The sequence below is a fragment of the Calliphora vicina genome, chromosome 2 (assembly GCF_958450345.1).
Source record: "Calliphora vicina chromosome 2, idCalVici1.1, whole genome shotgun sequence".
In the NCBI taxonomy this organism is placed as follows: domain Eukaryota; kingdom Metazoa; phylum Arthropoda; class Insecta; order Diptera; family Calliphoridae; genus Calliphora; species Calliphora vicina.
The window spans coordinates 13,676,165-13,699,989 of record NC_088781.1 but is presented as its reverse complement, the minus strand read 5'-3'; the positions used below and the strand labels follow the sequence as shown (position 1 = coordinate 13,699,989).

Genomic DNA, 23,825 nt, shown 5'->3' with positions numbered 1-23,825 from the left:
AGTCTTGAGTTAAAAAATATTTATTTTGATAGATATCCCACTCGCATCCCACTAAGCGACCAAAAGGGTCTTCAAGGATAATATCTAAGCTTTTGTTTAACCTAAAAAAAAAGATTAAAAAAGGGTCCATTTTGAAAAAAAAAAGTCAACAAAGTTTTTGATTTTGCAAAAAAAGTCAAAAATTTTATGTTTTGAGTTACAAAATATTTATTTTGATAGATATCCCACTCGCATCCCACTAAGCGACCAAGTAGGTGTTCAAGGAAAATATCTAAACTTTATTTTAAGAAAAAAAAAAAAATAAAAAAAAATAGCGTATTTTAAAAAAAAGTCAAAAAAGTTTTTGATTTCGGAAAAAAAATATTAAAAATTTTTTATTTTTTTTTTTAAATATTTTTTTTCGAAAGATCGAAGAAATAGCTATCTATACTATTTGGAACACATTTTGCTAAGAACAATAGGTAATAAGTTACATGGATAAGAAAAAACCCCTGTTTGACCAAATTGTCAAAATTTTACCCCCTATAACTCAGAGAGTTCTCGACCGATGTTGTTGAAAAATTGTGTCTGAGTTACTATCCAATAGAGCTAACCTTGGTGCAAATTTCATCCCGATCGGAAGACATCGATTTCAAAAGTTGGTTCACTTGACATGAAATCCCCCATATATGTAATTGAAATAGTTTTTTCGGAACTCATAGAAGTTAGTGCATCATGTTAAATAGTGATATTAAGTTTTATGTTTTATGTCTATATTAATGACTTAGTAATCCAGATATAGATCAAAAATGGACGTTGTCTCGGTTTTTTGCTTATATCTCAGCCATTTCTGGGCCGATTTTGTCGATTTTAAATATCAACCGAGCCGGATATATTGATGTATGAATCATGTATGTAAGTTATTTCGGGGCTACGGAAAGTGGATTTCAACATACAGACATACATGGCTATATCGACTTTGCTATCTATAACGATCCAGAATATATATACTTTTAAAAAATGTAGAAATTACAAACGGAATGACAAACATGTATATACCCTTGCCACTCATGGTGAAAGTAATAAAAATATTTGAAGATTTGATATCTATATGGAATTTATGTTGCAAAAAAAAAATTCTGAATTTAAGAAACAATAAATATTCTTTAGTGTAATTGTTAGCGTATTCTATATTTTGATAATATTAAAAAAAAATTATTGAAAAATTTCCCAGTCACCTATTTGTAAATCCCCAACTAATTTCTAATTTAAAATTTCTCTCGTTACAGGTTAAATTTCTACACAAAAACACACAAAATAATTTACCAAATACGAAATAACAAACACATATGGATACTTTAAATAAAACACAATACTAAATCAACAACAACATCAACAATAAGAACAAAACAAAAATAACAATAAAAATACGTAAATAATAATAATAATGGATGCAGCTAGTGCGGTGGTGACAGTACCAGCATCAAGTGCCACAGCCTCAGCAACAACAACACCAACATCGTCTAATGCTATAAATGTTAATCAGAGCAATAACCATATACACACACATACAAACACACACAGTGGAGCAAATAGTTTGAGTGCGACAACAAATAGCAGTAACAGCAGCAGCAACAACAGCAACATTAGTATCGGCGGCAATAGCAGTAATAGCAGCAACAGCAATAGTAGCTGTAGTAGTAGCAGTACAAGTAGCAATAGTAGTGGATATGGTAGCACAACAACAACACCCACCAATAATTATGATTTACAGCAACAAACAACACCAACAACCACACCCATACCAACAACACCTGTAGCCATAGCTGAGCCCATAATACCGGTAGCTACGGTAGCAGCTGTTACGCCTTACTACAATGAATCAATAACAACACACAATTTGGAGACACACCAACTACAACACCACCCACCACATCATACGCAGCAACAACAATTGCAGCAGCATCAACATCAGTTGCTGCAACCAAATCACCACCTTCAATTGCCACAGAATCATTTGCAGGCAAACCTACAGCCACAGCAGCATCAATATTTACCAAGACAACAATATTATTCAACGTATGATTATCAACAACCAGCACCAACACACAATTTATCTGGCTCCTCAGCATTAACAGCTGCTGCAGCTTACAATGTGGGTGTAACAGGACCATATGAATTAAGCTCTCCTGCGTATGGTTCAGGGCAATATAAATCTTCGAGCTTAAGCGGGGCCATAAATTATGAACGTGCTGGAATAAGAACCAATACAGCAGCAACCAGTTACAATCATCAGCAGCAACAACAAACTGAACAGCAACAGTCCAAGACAATAAATCAACAGACGCAACAATTTCCGGCAGTGTTGGCCTCCTCGAAACAAAGATCATCCTCCTTAATCGGCAATTCTACGAGTACCAACACCTCTAAACCGCAAGCTGCTGCCACACCTTTCTATGCCCAACCACTGGCCTCACAGTCTCATTCTAATCCCACCCCATTTTATGACAATACCAAGTATAAAATGCCCTTAGAATATCATGACTCATATGGAAATCCCTCGGCTGCTGCCGCGGCCTCATACCATCAGCAGCAAAAATATTATGCGGCCGCAAAATCACAACTTAAAGAGGCTGCTTACGGAGCTGTGGCCGGTTTAAATAGCAAATCTGTATATCCTAATACGGCTAACTTTTTTCCAGGACCTGCGGCCAATCATGGCTTGCCAGCTACCTCGTATGACAAATACATGTATCCACATGCCTCGACCACGGGTTATTCGGCATCAGGACATATGGGCAATGAAACGCCACCAGAAGTCAGCAGCTATCGTAAACCGGTAGTGGCAAATTCTATGAATTCTCCCTCTTGGCCTTGGGGCATAGATTATGCGTCGGGCAATAGTCGTACTATACCGCCGCCGCCGGCCAGCCATTTACCTACAGCTACTGTGGCTCCAACACATGCCACCTATTTGCAACCAAATCCTACAGCTTTAACACGCGATCCCTACTATATGGCTCATGATAAATATGCTGTGAAGTATGACAAATATGCAGCACCATCATACCAGCAATCGTATGTTAGCCCGCCATCCTCCAGACATCATTTATGGCCGAGCACTGCTCATGCCTCCAACCTAACACAACTTAATGAAAGACATATGTTGGCCTCGGCTCCAACTGCCCCACCTTCTCATGGTCTACATACGACACCGTATTTTCCTAACAACTCTACAGCCGGCCTAAATAGTCGACAATCCTGTTGCTCTCAACCCTATCAGCCACAAAGTTGCTACTATCCCTCCTCTCATGCTATACCGCCCCGATTGCCACACAATCAATCCAACTCAGTGGCAGCACCCTCGAGTGGCTATTTAACCTCCCAACAAACACTGGGCCAATCGCCTCATTTAAATGCCTTAACAGCTAGCTGTAAATATGGCGGAGTTATACCCGACTATGGCAATGGAAATAAAATAAAAAACTCTAATGATCTCTATCTAAACGCTCATCACTATGATAACAATACTTCACCGCACACCTATGGCTATGGATCAGCTCATAGCAGCCAGCAGTTATATGCCAGCAATGCTCATCAATCTATGGCCCATGGTCTCACGCCCTCATCTTTACTAACACATGATCCTCTAAACGCTAACCAAGCGTCGTACACAAATGATCTCAGTTTAACGACAAGCAATTTTGATAATTATCATACACACCTTGACCCACATCTAAGCCCGCAAACATTGGCCGGCATACACGGTCAACAGCCACCACCCGCCTATGGGCCCACGGTGGCAAAACGTGCCTTATTGGATTATCGTAAACCCATACAACCTCAACCCCCACCTACAATCGCCGAAGAGTGCTATACCACGCTCTCATCAAGGGACCATTACAATCAACAGGAGTTGTTAAATACACCCGAGACAACAACGACATTTGCGGAATATGAGGCTCAACAAAATAATGCCTCCAGCCTCTCGTCCTATTCACACACACCTGAAGCTCTAGCCGATGCAGAGAAAGCTAATGATGAAGGTAATAAAAATTTAAGTTTACGTGATTTCATAGCCAACTGGAATGATGATGAAGACGAATTTCAAAATAATGAGGAACTAAACTTTGATCAAGCCAACGTTATCGATGAAGTTTTGCAAACCGCTCCTGTAGAACAGGCGGCGGCAGCAGCAGCAGCAGTAGAAGATTCGGAGATAATTAAAACTTCCTCTTTAGATTCCAAAAATACTGAGCACTCTCTCCTAAAATCCCACAAAATTGTGGAAAATCTAGATGCCCAAACATTAAGTGATCAATATGTCAACTTGCCTGATATTGTAATAGATATTGAGAAATCGAATAATGTTAATAACTCTATCACAACACCCTCAACCAGCCCAACTCCCAACACACAACAAGAAGCTAATAGTTTTCCCCCAAATCTCAATAATTTTGATGTAGAAAAAGAATTAGATGAGCTTAAACTAAAGAAACCCACGCAACAAGAATTAACCAAAGATTTAAATGATATTAATGACACCAATAGTGTTACCACACCCCAATTGAGTCCGTGCAAAAATCTGACCACCCAACTCAGCTTTGAAGATTTAAATTTGGAGCCAGCTAACAAAACCGTCCTTAATGCTACAGCACCAACAACAACAACAACACGCCTTACAAACCAGCAGAGCTCGGAGTTAACGGAAACTTATTTCAAAGATATGGAGGGCTACGAAAGTGGCAGTAGTCGTCATTCAAATGAATCCGCCTTTGAAAAAGAATACGAAACATTTATCAACAAGATCACCAGCAATGCATCCGTTAATAAAAACACAGAGGAGAAATCAAACGAAGCGGATAAAGAAATGGATTTTGAGCAAAATGTTCAAGATTTTTCAAAGTTCTATAAACGCAAACGGAAACTAAAGGAAGATGAACTTAAGACATCCTTGCCAGAGACTCCAGGACATAAGAAATTAAAAACGAATGTGGCCACAAAAGTTTACAACTCAAATTTTCCCCAGGTCTACACGAAAAAGTCCAGAAATAGATTAAACAAAGCCAAACAACAAACTCCACATAAACGTAAACCCTTGTCGGTTTATTACAAAGTTATACATTCCATACGACGTTTCGGCTTGCATCGTTTAAAACGGGTAAGAGAATATATGACGGAGTTAAAAGATAAACACTTGCCCTTAATAAAAAGGCAGTCCATCAAGAATTACACTCATGGTTTGCCCGATAATCTGTTTAATGCAAAATCTTTGAAAGCATTATGTATAATGGCTATTAATACAGAGGAATTCCGCCAACGTTTAATGCTATCGATCGAGGATCAAGAAAGCTGTTTACAAACGGAGGAGAAACATATATGCACCGATCCGACTTGTGAAACCTGTGAAGTTATAAAAAGTTTAATGGAGGCGGAAAGTTTCGAAGAGAGTTTACTGCAGCAAGTATGTGAAAATAATACTGAAACTCTGGATATCTCCTCGGCTATTTTGTGTGAAGAGGGCAAACTGGAAACAATAACAATTGTAGACAATGCGGAAATTATTAGTTTCCACAAAGAAGAGCCTACAATGATCTCAAATGAAATTGAAAATGTTCAATATTCCAAAGAAATTGTAACAGAATTTGAAACAGAACTTTTGGTTTCTCCAAATGAAACTAATATCAACAAATCTGAAACAGAATTTGATTTGAATAACTGGTACGAAAAATCAAAATCACCGGAACAAAACTTGCAAACCAAAGAATATTCTGAAATTCCTTTGCAACGAGAGTCTGCAATTGCAAATTGTAATAAGAAAACTAGTCTAACTCAGCACGAAAAAGAAGCTAAAGATGATCTAGAAACTGAGAGCTCTAATTGTGGTGCTTTTAATCAAATTAATCAAATAGAAGCAGCTGATGCCAAGCTCGTTTCTCAAACTACATTATGTGATAATGAAAATTTAAACATTTCTACAGCTTCAAAAGATATCAAAGAACCAGAAATTCCTACAACAGCAGAATTCAATGAATCCTCAAACACAACATTGAAAACAGTAAAAATCGAAGCTGAAAAGTTTTCACACTCTAAAAATCAAGAGAGTGAAAGTGACGATTCCGATTCGAGTGAATCTGATAGTGATAGCAGTAGTTCCAGTTCAGACGATGAATCGTTTGATGATAGTAAAGATTCACACAAGAAATCTGACAGCAATGACAAATCTAGTGATACCGATTCAGAAAGTGATTTAGAAAACGATGATGAAAAAGTTAATTCCGATTCTAATCAGTCATATCATTCGGTAAATAACAAACGAAAGCAAAACATTGCAAGTAAAGTTGATAAAGAGTTAGTTAAGCCTTTTGATTTAACCAAATCGGAAAATATGGAACAAAGTTCAGATAGGAAATATAATGAAATTAATGAACCTAAAAAAGCATCCCTAAAATTCAATCCAGTTAATAAAAACAGAGATGTTAATACAGATAGTGATACAGAAGATGAAATCATTCCAAAAAGTCCTCAACATATTGTGATACGTATTAAGAAATCTTTTAAACTCAGTCCAAATAAAAACAGTTCCAGAGAGGTGTATGTTTCTGAAAACTCTTTAAAATCATATGGTAAATTTGATAATCAGTCCGAAACTGAGTCTGAAGATGAAGACATATCGGAAAAAGAATGCGAGGTGATTTCAACAACTTTGAAATTGAGTCCAAAGCAAAACAAATCCTTAGACGATAATGTTAGTGAAAATTCAGTATCATCTGAATCTGAATTGGAAAATCAAACAAAAAGTGAATCTGAAGATGATGACATTATTAAGAAAAAAGTTAAATTCAGTCCAAAACAAGTGGAACTTGCTAAAGAAAATGTGATGGAACCAGATAATGAATTGGATAAACATAGAGAAACTGAATCTGAAGATGACGAAATTTCGAAGAAAAAAATTAAATTGAGTCCAAAACAAGAAGCTCTTGCAACAGAACAACTGATGGAGCCACATACAGAATTGGAAAGTGAATCAAAAGGTGAAGACATTTCCGAGAATGAATCAAAAATCGTTTCAACATCATTACAATTAAGTCCGAAGCAAGAAGATTCCCTTGAAGATCATGTGCCTAAAAACCCAATTCAACCAAATACTGAATTGGATAATCATACAGAAAGTGAATCTGAAGATGGCGATACTGCGGTGAAAGAAACTGAAATAGTTTCAGCGTCATTAGAATTGAGTTCAAAGCAAAAAGATTCCATTGAAAGTCTTGCTATTGATAAACCAATAGAACCACAAACTGAATTTGATAATCATACAGAAAGTGAATGTGAAGATGACGATAACTTGGATAAGGAATCCAAAATGATTACAAAGAAAGAAGATTCCATTGAAGATCATGCGACTGAAAATCCACATACCGAATCGGATAATCATACAGAAAGTGAATCTGACGAAGACGATATTTCGGAGAATGAAATGGTTTCAAAGAATATAAAATTGTGTACAAAGAAAGAAGATTCCATTGAAGATCATTCAACTGAAAAACCAATAGAACCACATACCGAATCGGATAATCATTCAGAAAGTGAATCTGACGAGGATGATATTTCGGAGAATGAAATGGTTTCCAAGCCTTTAACATTGAGTACAAAGCAAGAAGATTCCATTGAAGATCATGCAACTGAAACCCCGATAGAACCACATACCGAATCGGACAATCATGTAGAAAGTGAATCTGACGAGGATGATATTTCGGAGAAAGAGTACAAAACGCCTTTGAACTTGAGTCCAAAGAATAAGGATTCGATAAAAGATGATGTTTCTGAAAAATCTTTCGAATCGCATACTGAATTTGATAAACAAAGTGAATCTGAAGATGACGAGATTTCGGAAAAAGAATCCAAAATAATAACAATATCATTGACTCAAAAACATGACAATTTCATAGAGGAGAATGCAGAGCCAACAGAAAGTGATTCTGAAGATGACGAAATTTTACAGAGAAACTGTGAAATAAATGTAACATCCCTCAAATTAAGCCCAATACAAAACGATAATGCTGAATTTGATGATCAAATTGAAGAAGAATCTGAAGTTGATAATAAAAAAGATAAAGAAATGGAATTAATTTCAAATTCTTTGAAATTTATTCCAAAGCAAGGAGATTGTACAGACCAGCCTACTTCTCCAAAATCTGAATTGGAAAGTCATACAGAAAATCCAACTAAATGTGATGCATTATACGATGATTTTGAGAAAGAATCAGACATACTTACAACTACTTCAGATTTGAGTCCAACAGCGCAGAATTCAATGGAAGAATGTACGCCTGAGAAATCCGCCGACTTATCGCATGAAGCTGAGGTATTTGCTATTGAAAAACCTGCAGAGTTTTTTACCGAACTTGATAAACACACTGAAAGTAAATCAGAAGATGATAGTGTAGATGATATATCGAAAGATAAATCCAATTTCTTGGAATTGAGTCAAAAAGCAGACGATGTCAAAATTGATGAATTTTCTAAAAAATCTACACAGGAATGTATTGAAGTCAATGATCTTATAGAAAGCCAATATGAAGATGATGATACAGATGACGAAGAAGATTTACCATTGGAACAATCAGACATTAATGTACAACATAAAGATGCTGATCATACAATTATTCTATCAGATTCGGATAGCAGTTCGTATTCTGAATCTGAGAGTGATAATGAGGATGAAGATGTTGCAATGAAATCAATTAAAACATCGAATGACTCAATACCAATCATGATATCTGATGATGAATCTATGCATAATAGTTTTGATAATGTAGACAGCCAAAAATCCACAAATATATCTGAAGATTCACTAAACGAAATTAAAAGTGATACAGAACTCACCGAGTCTAATGATTCGGAAAAGTCATTGATTGATGGAGATAATAATGATCTGTTGAGGAATTCACAAGAGAGAATTATGAATGAAGACTCTAACTTTCCAAGCAATAAACTGGATCCAGAGATACCAGAACCAGCCAAAACCACAGAAGAAACAATGCCTGCAAATGAAGACATATCTCTAGTTAATGATCCAGAGATACCAGAGCTAGCCAGAACCACAGAAGAAACCATGCCTACAAATGAAGAACTTTCTCCTCCAGATTCCAAAATTGTGGAAGATCATAAAGTTTCAAATAACGTTATTGAAAGCGCTGAAGAGTTTTCTTCAAATATTAATAGCCCACAAGAAGATTTGCCATTAGATTGTGTCGAAATCAATCAAACTCAAACTATAAATGATGAAAAGAGTTGTGAGAAATGTATTTCCGAATACTCGAGTTCTTCGGAAGACTCAGATGAAGACATGGATGATAAATTATCCACTAAAGATGATCAAGGAACAGAAAACCAGTCGCCCCCAGAACCATTATTACAAAACATAGAAGATCAAGAATCGATACACTCGGAGAATAATTATTCCGAATGTGAAAAAAATGCAGCTGTTGCTCAAGAATCTAATAATCCTGATGCTGTTTTAGAAACTAATTTCTCAAAAATCAATCAAAATTCTCCTAAAATGGCTGGGTGTGAATCTGAAAGACCCATATCATCGATACATTCACCAGATGAAAATGAACTACTGCAGAAATCGGAAGAGTTAAATGAGGATTTAAATAGCTTAGAAGAAACAAGTAGAATACCAGAAAATTTATCAGAACAAACAAATGAAAATAAGGCTGTCATTGCATTATCCGAGACTGTATTAAATGAAACTTGCGAAAATTTAGAAATTTTGGCAGATACTGTGAAAAACTTTACCACAGACAATTTGGAAAATGCTTTATCCGAGACTATACCAGAAGAAACCCAAGAAATATTGACAGATGACACAGTGAAAAACTTTGCTACAGAACCTGAAAAAATATCCGACAATTTGGAAAATGAAGATCAAAACAAAATTAAAGAAGGTTCTAGTATTATAAATGAAAATATTTCTGAAGAAAGCAATAGTCAAGGTTGTGAAGATCATGAACATTTTGAGAGAGAAGAAACTATTGCTCAGACAGCAAATACTGATGACTCAAATATTCTAGAAGAAGTCAATGGTCCAACATCAGAATCGTCTAAAGAAACACCTGATATTGAAGAACGTCAAGAAGATTTTGAGAGAGAAGAAACAATTGCTCAGACAACAAATACTGATGACTCAAATATTCCAGAAGATGTCAACAGTCCAACACCAGAATCATCTAAAGATACACCTGATATTGAAGAATCTCAAACTAATTCTAAAGCTATAACTGAAGAACTAATTGTGTTAGATAAGATTCCTGCAGAGACTAAAGAAACGAATGCTGATTCTATGGTAAAGGACATCGATTCGGAAACAATAACTGAGGAATCAAATTTTGTAAAAACCCTTAATGATACTTCAGCCACTTTTGATGAAATTTCTTGTGAAAATCCATCTATCGACGATCCACCAACTGAAGATTGTGAGAATATTTCTGAAACAAAAACTTCAGAATCAAAAGAAAGTGATAATGAAACTATTGCTGAATCAATTACTGAAAAATCCGAGACTGCTGACTTGTCAGTGGATATTAACAATGAACCTTTAGAAACTTTAAAGGAAATCTATTATAAAGAGGATACTAATACTGAATTTGTAACTGAAACATCCGCAATAATTAGTCAGATAGTAACTGAAGAGTCAGAATATTTAGAAAAGGTCAATAGTGAAGAAGCCTGTAATCCAAAGGATATTACCGGTGGAAATATAAATGAAGAATCAGCAATAACTGAAGAGTCAAATAATCGCTTATCTCCAGATTCCTTAAAGATAAGTGATAAAATTATCTCCAAGATAGGAACAGAAGTATTAGACATCATTCCACAAGAAATATCTAAAGACTCAGACATTTTGGACAATAATCAAACCCTAGAAATATCCGAAAATACAACTGAACACTGTACAAATTTGGATGCAAATGTGATTAATGAATCTGAAAGTCTTGAAAAATCTTGTGATGATGAAGTAATTGTATGGAAAGAAGCTTTACAAACAGTGGAACACATGTCTGCTGGAAAGGAAGTTGAGTCGCCCGTAACAGTTTCAGAACCAAAACCGGAAACATTGGAGTTAGCTGAAGAACCCAACACTGAATCATCTGAAGTTTTTGAAGAAGACTATGATCAAGCTAATGAATCCCTGAATAATCTGGAAGATACAGATATTTTCAAAGAAGTCATGCAAGAAGATCTAGGAAGTAGCCAAGAAACATTTGATGAAAAGGAATCTAATAATGAATCTTTAATTAAGAACTCTGCAGCAGATCCAGTAAATGATATATCCGAAATTTTAGAGCATGAAAAAGATCATACCATATCTGAACCAAAACCTGAAACATTGGAGTTAGCTGAAGAAGCCAACACTCAATCATCTGCAGTTTTTGAAGAAGGCTGTGAACAAGCTGCTGAATCCCTGGATAATTTGGAAGATACAGATATTTTTAAAGAAGTCATGCAAGAAGATTTAGGAAAGAGTAATGAAACATTTGATGAAAAGGAATCTCATAAAAAATCTTTAACAAAGGACTCTGCAATAGTTCCAGTAGCTGATGCATCAGACATTTTAGAGCAAGAAAAAGATCATACAACATCTGAACCAAAACCTGAAACAACGGAGTTTGCAGAAGAACCCAACTCTCAATCATCTGAAATTTTTGAAGAAGATTGTGAACAAGCTGCTGAATCCCTGGATAATTTGGAAGATACAGATATTTTCAAAGAAGTCATGCAAGAAGATCTAGGAAGTAGTCAAGAAACATTTGATGAAAATAAATCTAATAATGAATCTCTAACTAAGGACTCTACAATAGTTTCAGTAGCTGATGTAGCGGAAATTTTAGAGCAAGCTGAAGATTCAATGACCAACAATGAAGCAATAGTTGAAAAAGCTGAAAGTTTAGAAGAAACCATAAATAAGAGTAGCGAGATTGTTAAAGGTTTCGAAACTAGTTGTGAAAAGGTAATTGAAAAGCCAAATACATTGATTGAAGACGAAAATGAAAACTCCGAATGTATTGAACAAGTATCCATCCCTATGAATGAACGTTTATCTGAATCCGATGTTTTAGTTGAAGTACCAAATAAATGTATTGAGGATAAAAATGATGATTCTGAACCCGAAGCTGCAGCTGAAGAACCAAAGAAAACTATTGAAGACAAATACGAAATGACTGAATGTTATAAAGATTCCGGTGCAGTTCATGGATATCTATCTAAATCTGAAGAGGAAAACGAAGAGTCCGATCCTTCTCATAAAAGTTTATCAAAATCTGAAGCTGTAGTTAAGAAACCAAATAGTTTGGTAGAAGACAAGATTGAAAATTCAGCATGTTATGAGGAAGATCATATTTTATCTAAACTCGCAAAACCAAGTACTTCGATTGCAGACAATAATGTTACTTTTGAAAGTTATGAAGTTGAGACTCATTCTAAAGATGACGAATTGGTGGCATTAAAAAGTCAAACTGATGCTAAACCTTTAGCTGAACATCAAGCAGAAAATCTAGAGTGCAGTTTTAAAGAAAGTTTAGGTGAAAATGTGAATAGTGTCTCCCCAGAAGAGAATGAAAGTATTGAAGATACTGCTCTACCTAAAGATGATGAATTGGTAGCCGAAAAATTGCAAGCCGAGGAACCACTTTCAGCTGCTCATCAAATTGGAGATCTAGAGCGCAGCTTAAATGAAAGTTTAACTGAAAATGTTTCAAACAAAGACAGCAACACCCAAGAAGACTTATCGGGAGACTTTTTAGGTTTCAAAAATCAATCCAGTTTTGAAGATGAATCCGAAGATTTTCATGGTTTCGAAGATTTAGAAGAAGTGGCGAGAATACGTCAAGAAATCGAAAATATAAATGATGACTCAACAGCCAATGATGGTTTCCGGAATTATGCCAACTTAAATAGAGACCTGCACAAATCCTCAACTACTTCATTAACAGGCAGCACAGCATCGGAAATTAATGAACTGGAGGCTTTAGAAAAAGAACTTTCACAACATCAAACCGAAATGGAGGAGGAAAATGAGGATGAGGACAAAGAGACTGATAATGAATTGCAAACACAAACTGTTAAAATTGTGTCTTCAAACGATATAGAACATATCAAACAAATGTTGGAAAGTGATGAAGAACTGCAACAAGATGAAATAGAAGTAATGGCTGATGCTGATAATAGTAAAGATAAGTTTGTAGAAAATAGTAAACTTAATTCAAATGATATTTTAAGTTCTGTAAATTCTATAATACCAAAGTTAAGTGACCTTTGTAGGGCTGCCTTAAATAGTTCCTTGAATTCTAATAGTAATTTAGCACAACACACTGAAACGCCCACGATTTTAGTGGAACGTGAATTAAGCGTAGAAGAAGCTTTAGCTGAAATGTACCGCCAGGCGGGCGTATTATTATCCGATCCCGAGGATTGTGATAATGATATTGCAACAGATGGCCGCGTTGAGGAGGCGCATGATGTGTTATTGATTAATTTACAAGAAATTTTAAATAGTGATAATAATGAAGTCTATGTTTTACAATGTGATATGAATGAAAATCTGTTGAATGTAGTGCAGCAAACAGCAGAGGAGCAGAGACATGAACATCAAGATAGTGATGTAGTTGATGATACGGAAAGAGTAAATACGGTACAGTTTATAGGCATCTTAGATACCCAAAGTACAGAACCACAAATTCACATCATTAGTTCCGATTCGGAAAGTGAGGTTATCATATTGAGCGATGATGAATCCGATTTCGGTTATAGACCATTTATTGCTCGCCAGGAACGCATTACAATACCATTTATCAATGATAACGATATCAATGATTGCGATAGCTTATCCGATATATCGACTATACATCATGAGGAAATAGTACCTGATAATTTAAATAAATTCTTGGAAGAAGAATTCTATAAATATTTACACGAGAAATATGTACAAAGAAATATATCAAAATATTATCATGCCAATCGGGTGTTGAAAAAATATAGAAAACGATTTGTAAAGACGAAAAGGCAGTGAGAGAACTACTATAACGAAGTTAAGCATTTGAGTATTTTGTAGGGAGAGAGTTTAACATTAAGAGTCCCAAACTGAGTAATATTTGATATCAAATTTAGAAAATACCAAGTTTATATTTCCTCTGTTAGGTTAGAGAGAATTAGTTTTGATATCAAATTGAAACATCTCTCTCTCTACTAACTATTATTTAGCCAGTAAAATTTTCAAAATGTTATTGTGCTCAATTTAGAAAAACCATTAACTGCCATTAATAATTGAAAGGGGCGTTATTAATTCAAAAAATATCAAAAAGTAAATTAAATATCAAACAAAAAAAAAGAATCTCAATAACCAAAAGTTTTTAACTAAAATAATTGAAAAAAAACAATTTGTATTAAAAATGCAAATAATAATTATTTTTTGAATCTCATATTTAAAACACAATTAAATCAAAATAGCAGAAAACCATAACTTCTGATCATGGCCTTTTTGCTGGGATAAACGAATTTTAATAGGTTTGTTTTTAAACAAATTACTTTCAAATTGTACTCAAAATACTAAATATTTAATAATGATAAGCTATCGATTTTAAGGTTCATTTACTCTTTCCGTATATACATATTTATTTAAATAATTTTTACATTTTCAAAAAACCAGCCCATTAAAAATATTTTTTTCTATGAAAAAAGTATTTAAATTTTAGATAAAAAACATCAACTATATTATTGTAATAATAACATTGCATGACTTTATACATTTTTATTTTTTTTTCGCTGATTTTGCTGTCATTGTGCATTAATAATTACTTGTAAAACATAGCATTCAATGTTTTCAAAATCATATAGTTTTTGTAGCAAAAAAGGTTTTACATGATAATTATCCATTTTTTTTTGTATATTAAGGTATTTAAATTAAAATAAGTTGATATTTTTTAGTAAAATAGTTTAAAGTGTCAAACTAGCTTTGATTTTATTTAGATTTTTTCGTTTTTAGTCAATTATATTTATATTTGTTGTGTTTTATTTTCTGTTTGAATTTAGATAATTTATATTTGATGGTTTTATGTTACAATTAAAATATAATGGTTGAATTGTTATTTTGTTATTTAACCAAAACACCCTAAGTGCATTAAATTTGTTTTTTTGTTTTTAAAATTGTTTAATTGTTTAGATTTTAATAAACTAAAATATACATATGTAAATCTTGTCTGAAACTATAGAGAAATAAATAAAATAAGACAAGAAATAAATAAATAAAATAAGGCAGATTTTGAAAGGGGTTATAAAGTTTATTAAATTAACTGATTTTACTTAAATATTTTTCTTGAAACCCAGAAACATTTCTTTAATTAAATGTTTCCTTAGTTTCTTTAATAACATTCTGGGAGCTAATAATTTCGGATTCACTTCTAGAACTCGATCTGTGAAATAACGAGTTGTTGCGATATAAAACCAGATATGAACCAGTTCATAAACCGATGTAAAACCGGGTATCTTCTAGCTCTTCTCTGGATCAAGTTTTTGAAAATTGCAGCAATAGTTCTTAGCTCAAAAATATAGTATAGTAGTGAATTCTCTAATCGTACTCGGGCTATTATTCCAATTTGAAATACAATTTAAGGTTATTGGTTTAAAAATTAAATCTAAAAGTGGACTTATGTACATCTCTAGATGTCAGCAGACGTTCATTGTTTTAAAAAAAATGTTCCAAGTTCTTTAGCAGTTCTATGTTAGAAATTATAGTTAATTAGTAAGTCTCAGAGTAAACTTTTCTCTAATCGGTCTCGGGTTATTATTTCAAATTGAAAAAACAGGCTGGTCTAATGTGAGGTTATGAAGAAAATTGTCTGCAAAAAAACACTTAAATTTGGACAAATTCAGATTTATTGATACCAATGTAAAGTAGAAATATGGGAATTAATAATGAAATATGATGTCAAGCAAATGTCCACCTCCGCCCACAACCTCTGTTTTCAAACAATTTTGAATCACAATTTTAAAAACTTTTCGCCGCATCAAACACTACCCAGCAGATAAGCAAATAGTCAATGTATCCCTTATAGACAGTAATTGTCACTAATATGTGACCACCAATTTATATATTTAGGGTCATTTGACACGTATGTGCTCTTTGTAGTGCAGATAGAAGTCAATTGGTTACTTTATACATCTCAGTTAACTTCACTTTAGTGTCTCCAAGTAATCTAGGGTGTAGTTATTTTAAATGTTTATTTTATACTCCATTTTTGTGTGAGTAATTCGTACAAACTTGTTTTATATAATTCTCATAAAGTTTATTTTCTTTTTGCTTAAGTATACTGACATCCCATGTAACCATTAGTGTCTCTAAGTAACCTAGAGTGTAGTCCTTTTTAATTTTTATTTTGCACTGCACTTTAGAAAGTAGTTATTTTACCTACCAGTAGTAATATATTGGAGAGTTGTGGGAGGAATGTTTGTTTGCAAGCAATCGGTTATTGCAGTGTCTATAAGATGTGTTTTTATCTGACTAATTGAGGTCATTTTGCACCCGTACATGTTGATCACGTAACATGTTAGGTATCTAGTACAGGAACTGACTCTATGTAATCGGTATGTGAATCCAATGCGTTGACTACTTTGGACCAGCTATCAGACAGTCTCATTGTATTCCACATGTTAAAATAACTGGTCACATAGCTAGTTGTGTTACTGATTGTCACCCTAAATGATAGGTAAAATCACTAGTTCGGGATAGTCTCCTAGAACTGCTAGGTACTGTATTTGACAGCTTCTACATCCTGACAACCATAATCAGCTGATCGGTTGAACACGCCTGTTAAATGAATTCGCCTTGGTTATTATCTACTATTGAGACCCGTTCAGGGTCTCATGATTAGATGTCATGTCACATCCAAAGAGAGAAATGGTTTAAATGATAAGCGAAAGGATGGCATTCGTGCTGTGTTTGTATAAAATCACTAATAAAGATGAATTTGAGCGTAAAATTTTAAACATTCAATTCAGGTAAGAACTAAAATAATCTAATGCAAGGATGCCCAAAGCTAAAACTGTATTTGTGTTGGTGAGCGAAAGAGAACTCCACTGAAATAAAAGTTTAGTGACCTAAATAAAAGATGTCAGTATTTATAAGACTTTATTTGTTAACAATAATCATTCTATTAATTTGTTTTAATTAAATTAATTCCAAATCTGAAAAAAATGTTCTCAGATGTAAATTGAGGTAAAACACGAAACAACACTTCAATGTTTTTTGAGTTCGAATTCTAATAAACAATCCAATTATTTTTTTCAGTGGTCATGTAAATAGCAATACAGCCACTTAGCATGTGCATTCGTCTCTGTCACAGTGAAGACTAAACAAAAGAGAACAAGAATATGTATGTATGGATATCCATGATCTATAGCTACTAAATCATTTTGAAAATTATACAAAAAATAGTTTGTGTAAAATAAGTTAATGAAATGTTATTTTCCCATTCACAAAAATCTGCCTCAAACAAAATACGTAAAATGTTTACAAAGACATAACTAAAGAAAAACAATGTTAAATCAAATAATTAATTGTTATAAATAACATGAAACATATTTTTAAATAGTAGTATTTATATATTAGAGTGTAAATATTTAAATATTTATATACAGGAATATACACATATAAAAAAAAACTAAAAACCAGGATAAATAAAAAAGAATAACTAAAACATACAAATATTTTTAGCTCAATTTTATAAAAAGAAAATATAAAATAAAAATATATTTAAAAATAAAACAAAAAAAAATCATAATAATTTGTTAATATTAGTAAACAAAACACTGCTTTTTTCGTGTCGTTAATAATTTTATTTAATTTTCTATTTTGTTTTTGTAACACATTCCAAAGTTAAAGGACCAAGAGTTTTAGCTGAATAAATATTAAATATAAAATTTTTATTAAAAATAATACATAAATATATGTATTTATAAAAAAAATATACAAATATTTTTTAAAATAATTTTCTTATAAATTTATTTTTTAATACGCTTATTTTTTTGTAGTACAAAACAAATTTTTCCAAAACAAAACAAAAGACATGTTATTATTATTATTTTCAAAATTTGTATAAAAATTAACGTTAAGTTTCAACATAAAAATGAAAAAATAACGGTTGTTTGTTTATTTTTGATTAATTGACTGATATTAAAAGGATAACGTTTGTTTTTTAAGGTGTAGGCTTTATAATTTATTAATATTGAAAAAAGGCTTTATTTATATTTATAAACAATAAAACACTAACTAAAATTAATATTAAAAAAGAAAAGATTTTATTTATAAAAATAAATAAAAAGAAATATATATTTATACAAAACAAATATAAATAATAAATGTCTTAAGAAACTACAAAATATTTTATATTTGAAAATCTTTAGTAAGTATACATATATACAAAATACACCATTTGGATCTGTTTTTATCGTATTGCCTTTAAAATAAAATTATAGTAGTTTTATTAACCCGTATTTTATTACACCACCCCCCGTATACATTACATCATAATTAATTATTGTTCATTTATAAGATAGCGACAAATAAATTAAATATTTAGATTGTATGTATTTATATCTCTTAAAATTATTGAAAATATTTAATGCGAGTACGTTGAAAATAAAACTACTTAATTAAATTGTAAAATCATTTGTTATCAATCTGAATGTTTAAAAGTGCATTTGTGTAACAATATTTTGTATGTTATTAAGATTTAATATTATAATTATTATAATTTTTCTCTTCTTATTTCGAAAATAAATGTTTTAAATGTATCAATGTTTTAAAAAAAAATTTAAATTTTCTTTGGTGTTTCATTGCAATTCTTTAAAGAGAGAGTGAAAGGTAAGTTCAAGGACCAACCACATACAATACCTTTACTTTAATTGCAACTAAATAGTTAAAAATCTAACTAAACACATGTTTATCATACATTAACATCAGAGATCGACACTCATAGCCAGCAAGGGACGATCAACACAAATGTCAGCGAATTTCATAAATATTGTCAAACTAGTATTAAAATTCGCTGGCCAGATTACAACAGAGTTAGAAAGTGCATAGTTATTTTAACTAATATTTCATGTTCTCTTTATGCCGGCCACTGATATACATACACACTTTAATTAAAATTATAACCTTTAAAATTGACAGCAGCACCTTACTCAGACCATTAATGACGACTTTTATTAGGAAATATCCAAAACCTTTCGTCTCGTACAGCTCACTTGGGTCCCTTTATGGGAACGATCTCTCTTACTAACCCAGCGAAAATATGGAAATGTCCAGCCATTACTGTTTAACATACTTTGTAATAAGTACTACTGTGTCATCTGCATTACTTAGAAGTAGTTTAATAATGCCTGTACTTTGTATCAACCATATATATGGTTACTGTAAACAAATATATGTTTGTGGCAACCATATTTATGATGAATAATTTTATCATAATATGTTGTTCTCAGATTATGATAAGCTTTAAGCCGAGAGCAACATAATATGATAAGTCCTTCATCATATGAATGGTTGTCACAAACATATATTTGTTTACTGTAACCATATATATGGTTGATACAATCATGTGAATCGTAAATTAACCATATTATGGTTACCACAATCATGTAAATGGTTACTGTGACTATAATATAGTTAAAAAAAACTTGTAACAATATTGAAATGGTTACAGTAACCATGTCCAACTATATTTTTTCTCTGCGAGTGGATTTCGAGCCAAAACAACTGCTCATCTTCTGAGAAAGTAAAGCGTGTAAGAGAGAGAGAGAGAGCGTTCTACATCGATCGAAACAAATAGTAGTCGGACGTGGCACACTTTGGACTATAAAGTGGGAGAGACAAAACTTCCCAACCACTTGTAATGATGGAATATTACGGTTCCATGTCTGGACGCATATTCTGTGCGTTTTTCGGCCAATGCTCGCTTCAAACGAATCAGTTGAGTCAGCTTTCAGCAGCTCATAATAGATAGGACCCTTTTCCTACCACCAAATACAGATAATTACCTTAGAGCCATGGATATTTGCCTTTGGTTTCGATTCGGCTGGTTGGCTGGACTTCACATACGATCTCTTACGCTTCGGGTTATCGTAATGTATCCATTTTTCATTGCAAGTAATGATTCGGTCATGCATCATTTCCCTATGGTACCCAATTTTCCTGATTTTGGATGAATTCTCCTGCTAGCAAACGTTTTGAAATTGCAGCTTGATTAGCTCCCAATGATTTTGCAAGCTCTTGTAGATTTTTACAACTATCTTCATGGAGTAATGCCTCCAATTCTTGGTCTTCAAACTTTTTTGGATGACCTGGGCGATCTTCTAAACCACTTTACTAATGTAATAATATCGAATTTTATGCTTTGGAAAATAAACTAAAAACAACATTTGGTTAGGTTGTGAAAAGTCATAAGATTTCAGTAGCATTCATAATTCCTGAATGGTATTAACAAACAAGAAATTGAACAACATAATACAATTAAGTTTTTGATATATGGTCAAGTTTCTTCTGAAATTTCATATTTCAACTGTCTCACAGTGGTTTTAAAACTTTTTATTTTGGAAATAATTCGGTAGCTCGTTTTTGAGTTGATTTGTATTTATATCTACCCCTCAGGAGACTCACAAACCTTGCAATGCAAACTAATTCGTTTATCCTGCAGTCAGACGTTCAAGTTTTGCTTTCAAGTTTTTTACACATACGGCTTGTCAAAATTCATTTAAATTGACAGCTGCGACGTTGGCTGCACGCAACTTTAAAGCAATTTTATATTTCAAGATGCCATAATTTTAAAAAATTGTTTTATAATGCGGCAGAGTTTTTGTTAAAAACACTACAAAACAAGTAAGGGAGCTATATTCGGCTGTGCCGAATCTTATATACCCTTCACCAAATTATACTTCAAAATACAAATTTTAAATATTTTTAGGTAAAAAAATTTAATTTTTTTTCCAAAGTTGTTTTTTTAATTCATATTAAAAAAAAAAATTAAAAACTAAAAAAAAAAAATTTTTAAATTAAAAAAAAAATTATAAAATTTAAAAAAAAAATTAAAATTTAAAAAACAATTTCGAAAAAACAACTAGAAAAAAATTTAAATTTTGTTTACCTAAAAATATTTAAAATTTTTATTTTAAAGTTTAATTTGGTGAAGGGTATATAAGATTCGGCACAACCGAATATAGCTCTCTTACTTGTTTTTTTTTTGAAAAAAAATTCGGGTTTTTTTCCAATTTTGACCCATTATAGGTCGAACTTACTATGGTCTTATATACGTCGTTGCAAAGGACTTTGAAATATCTATTATTGGATATCCATATTGTCTATATTAATGACTTAGTAATCCAGATATAGGTAAAAAATCGAGGTTGTCCTGGTTTTTTCCTCATAGCTCAGCCATTTGTGGACAGATTTTGCTGATTTTAAATAGGAAATATCTCGAAAGCATGTCTGATATAATTATTGAAGAGTTGGATCCCGAAGATATCTGGGGTCTTCAGAAAATTGATTTCAACAGACAGACAGACGGACATGGCTTAATCGACTCCGCTATCTATAAGGATCCAGAATATATATACTTTATTTAAAGGGTATAAAAACTGTGGCGAGAGAATATTTGCAAAAACTACTATAATCAGATGTTTTCTTGAAAGTGAAATTGAAAGCAAATTCGTTGTAATTTTCAAGAGATTAAGTGTATCAGACCAACAGACCATTTCATAAGCAAAATGCAACTAAATTGTAGAATAAGCTTATCATAACAGAAAAAGTTGACAATTTAACAAATATGATTGCAAATGACTTATGCACGCAATAGTTTTGTAAGTATTGTTGAGAATGATGTCCCGTTATATGACGTGTGCGTGCATTTAGTATTATTTCTTGAAGTTTTTAGTCTTAGTGTTTTGTTCAAAGAGTGAAGTGTTTTAAAAAGTTTAAAACTTTTAAAAAAGTAATTATTAAAATAATAAAACTTAATAAATAATTTATAAATAAATTTCTGAAAAATTAAGTACAAATGAAAAACGAGTACAAATATTATTTGGTTATATTCCCAAGCTTACAAAAATATTACGATTGTAAGCAGACAAGTAATATTATAGCAAGGGCTCAGTTTCCATTATTAAATAATTTTTAATAAGAGTTTTACAGTAGTAATCACAACACTTTTCTAAGCTTAAGGCTTATGTTGGTAAGCTTGTTATAAGTTATTTCTAAATAGTTTTGGTTTGTTGGGAAGTAAAAACCTGTGTGTGTATTAAAACTTGAAAGGCAAAATTTGAACGTATTACCCCCAAGTTAATAAAGTGAATATCGAGTCATATTTGATCATAAATTTCATGTTAATTGACTTGAAAAATTTTCTATGGTATTGATATGAATATGGGTCGATTTTTACAGAGGTGAATTGGGGTTTTTCGCCCCACTAATGATGGCATTAAATAATCTGGAGGCAAATTATCGCATTTCTGTCCTTTTCTTATTGAATAATACTTATCCGACAACGAACGATAACGAGGGACAATTCCGTACTGGCTTAAAGTTAATTTTTAATATAAAACATAATAAAAACTTACCAAAATTTTAATGCAATTTTAAATTAATGTCTCACAAATATTCCTATATAAATATTACTTATACATACTTACCTACATTGTAAACATAATTGTATTTATTCATTTTCGAATATTTCTTAATTAGCAACTTAGTTTAAAATAAAATTAAAATTACTAAAAAAAAACGGCCACCGTATAACACTCGCGCGGTACTAACTAAACGCACAATTTAAAACAGAAATTCTTAGCATTTTATTTACTGAATCACTGATTTAATTACTATAATTTAAACTTTACACTATTCTAATTTTAATCGTATGCAAATTTAAACAATGCACATTTTTTGTTTTTGTTATTTTGCACAATTTTACAATCATTTTATTAGCACGTGTTTAAGTTGCGCGCACAGACAAGACAATTAACTAAGAAAACAAAAACTGTATGGGAAATCATAACAAAGGGAAGAGGAAGAAAATAATTGAAGTAAAAACAACATGAACATCAGCAACAACAATTGAGAGTAAACAACAGTTATGTTTGTGTTTAGGTGTTAAATTAAAGTGATGCCAACTTTTTCAGAGCAAAACATTAGAAGCAGAAAAGTAAATAGTTGTGTTCGCGTACTTGATAATTTGTACAAATTATCACTGGAAGTTACTGGATTCCGTTCGTTTACTTTTAAAAACTTGTAACGACTTTTTACTGGACATTTTTTGTCCAATAAAAAATATCAACATAAAAAATATGTTTAAAACATATTGTTGCAAATGTAAATAAAACAAAAAAGTTGAAAATTAACACAATTTACAAGTCTTGCAAAGAAAATAAGTAAAATAACACAAAACAAACGTTTTAAATTGATTTATAATAAAATACAACTTATTTTTACAAATTGTTGTTCGCGTACTTTTTTGGATATTTTTTTAGATTGAGAGTAAATATATTTTTACGCTCTAAATTAAAGTTACTGGATAATTTTTACTGGAAAGTACGCGAACACACTTAATAATACGAGATTTACACGAGTCATGTATTGGATGTATGACTTAAAAATGCGAATTTTTGAACGGGGTTTTTGTTTGTAATTACTTCTATGTCATTTTGAAATAAGCATAAGCTTACTATTCAAGCAAAAAGCTTGCAAAATCATGCTAATCTCGTATAACTCGCTTAACTTTGATATGTCTATTTTTAATTGT

At 32.2% G+C, this 23,825-nt stretch overlaps 1 protein-coding gene across 1 annotated transcript in view; it reads left to right on the top strand.

Moving 5' to 3' along the window:
* Positions 1–14,371, top strand: part of LOC135950054 (uncharacterized) — a 59,628-nt gene extending 45,257 nt beyond the window's left edge. The window contains exon 2 of the mRNA XM_065499548.1: positions 1,269–14,371. Coding sequence (XP_065355620.1) covers positions 1,427–14,053 — 12,627 coding nt within the window. The 5' untranslated portion in view covers positions 1,269–1,426 and the 3' untranslated portion in view covers positions 14,054–14,371. The remainder of the gene's footprint in view (positions 1–1,268) is intronic.
* Positions 14,372–23,825: the final 9,454 nt, after the last annotated feature.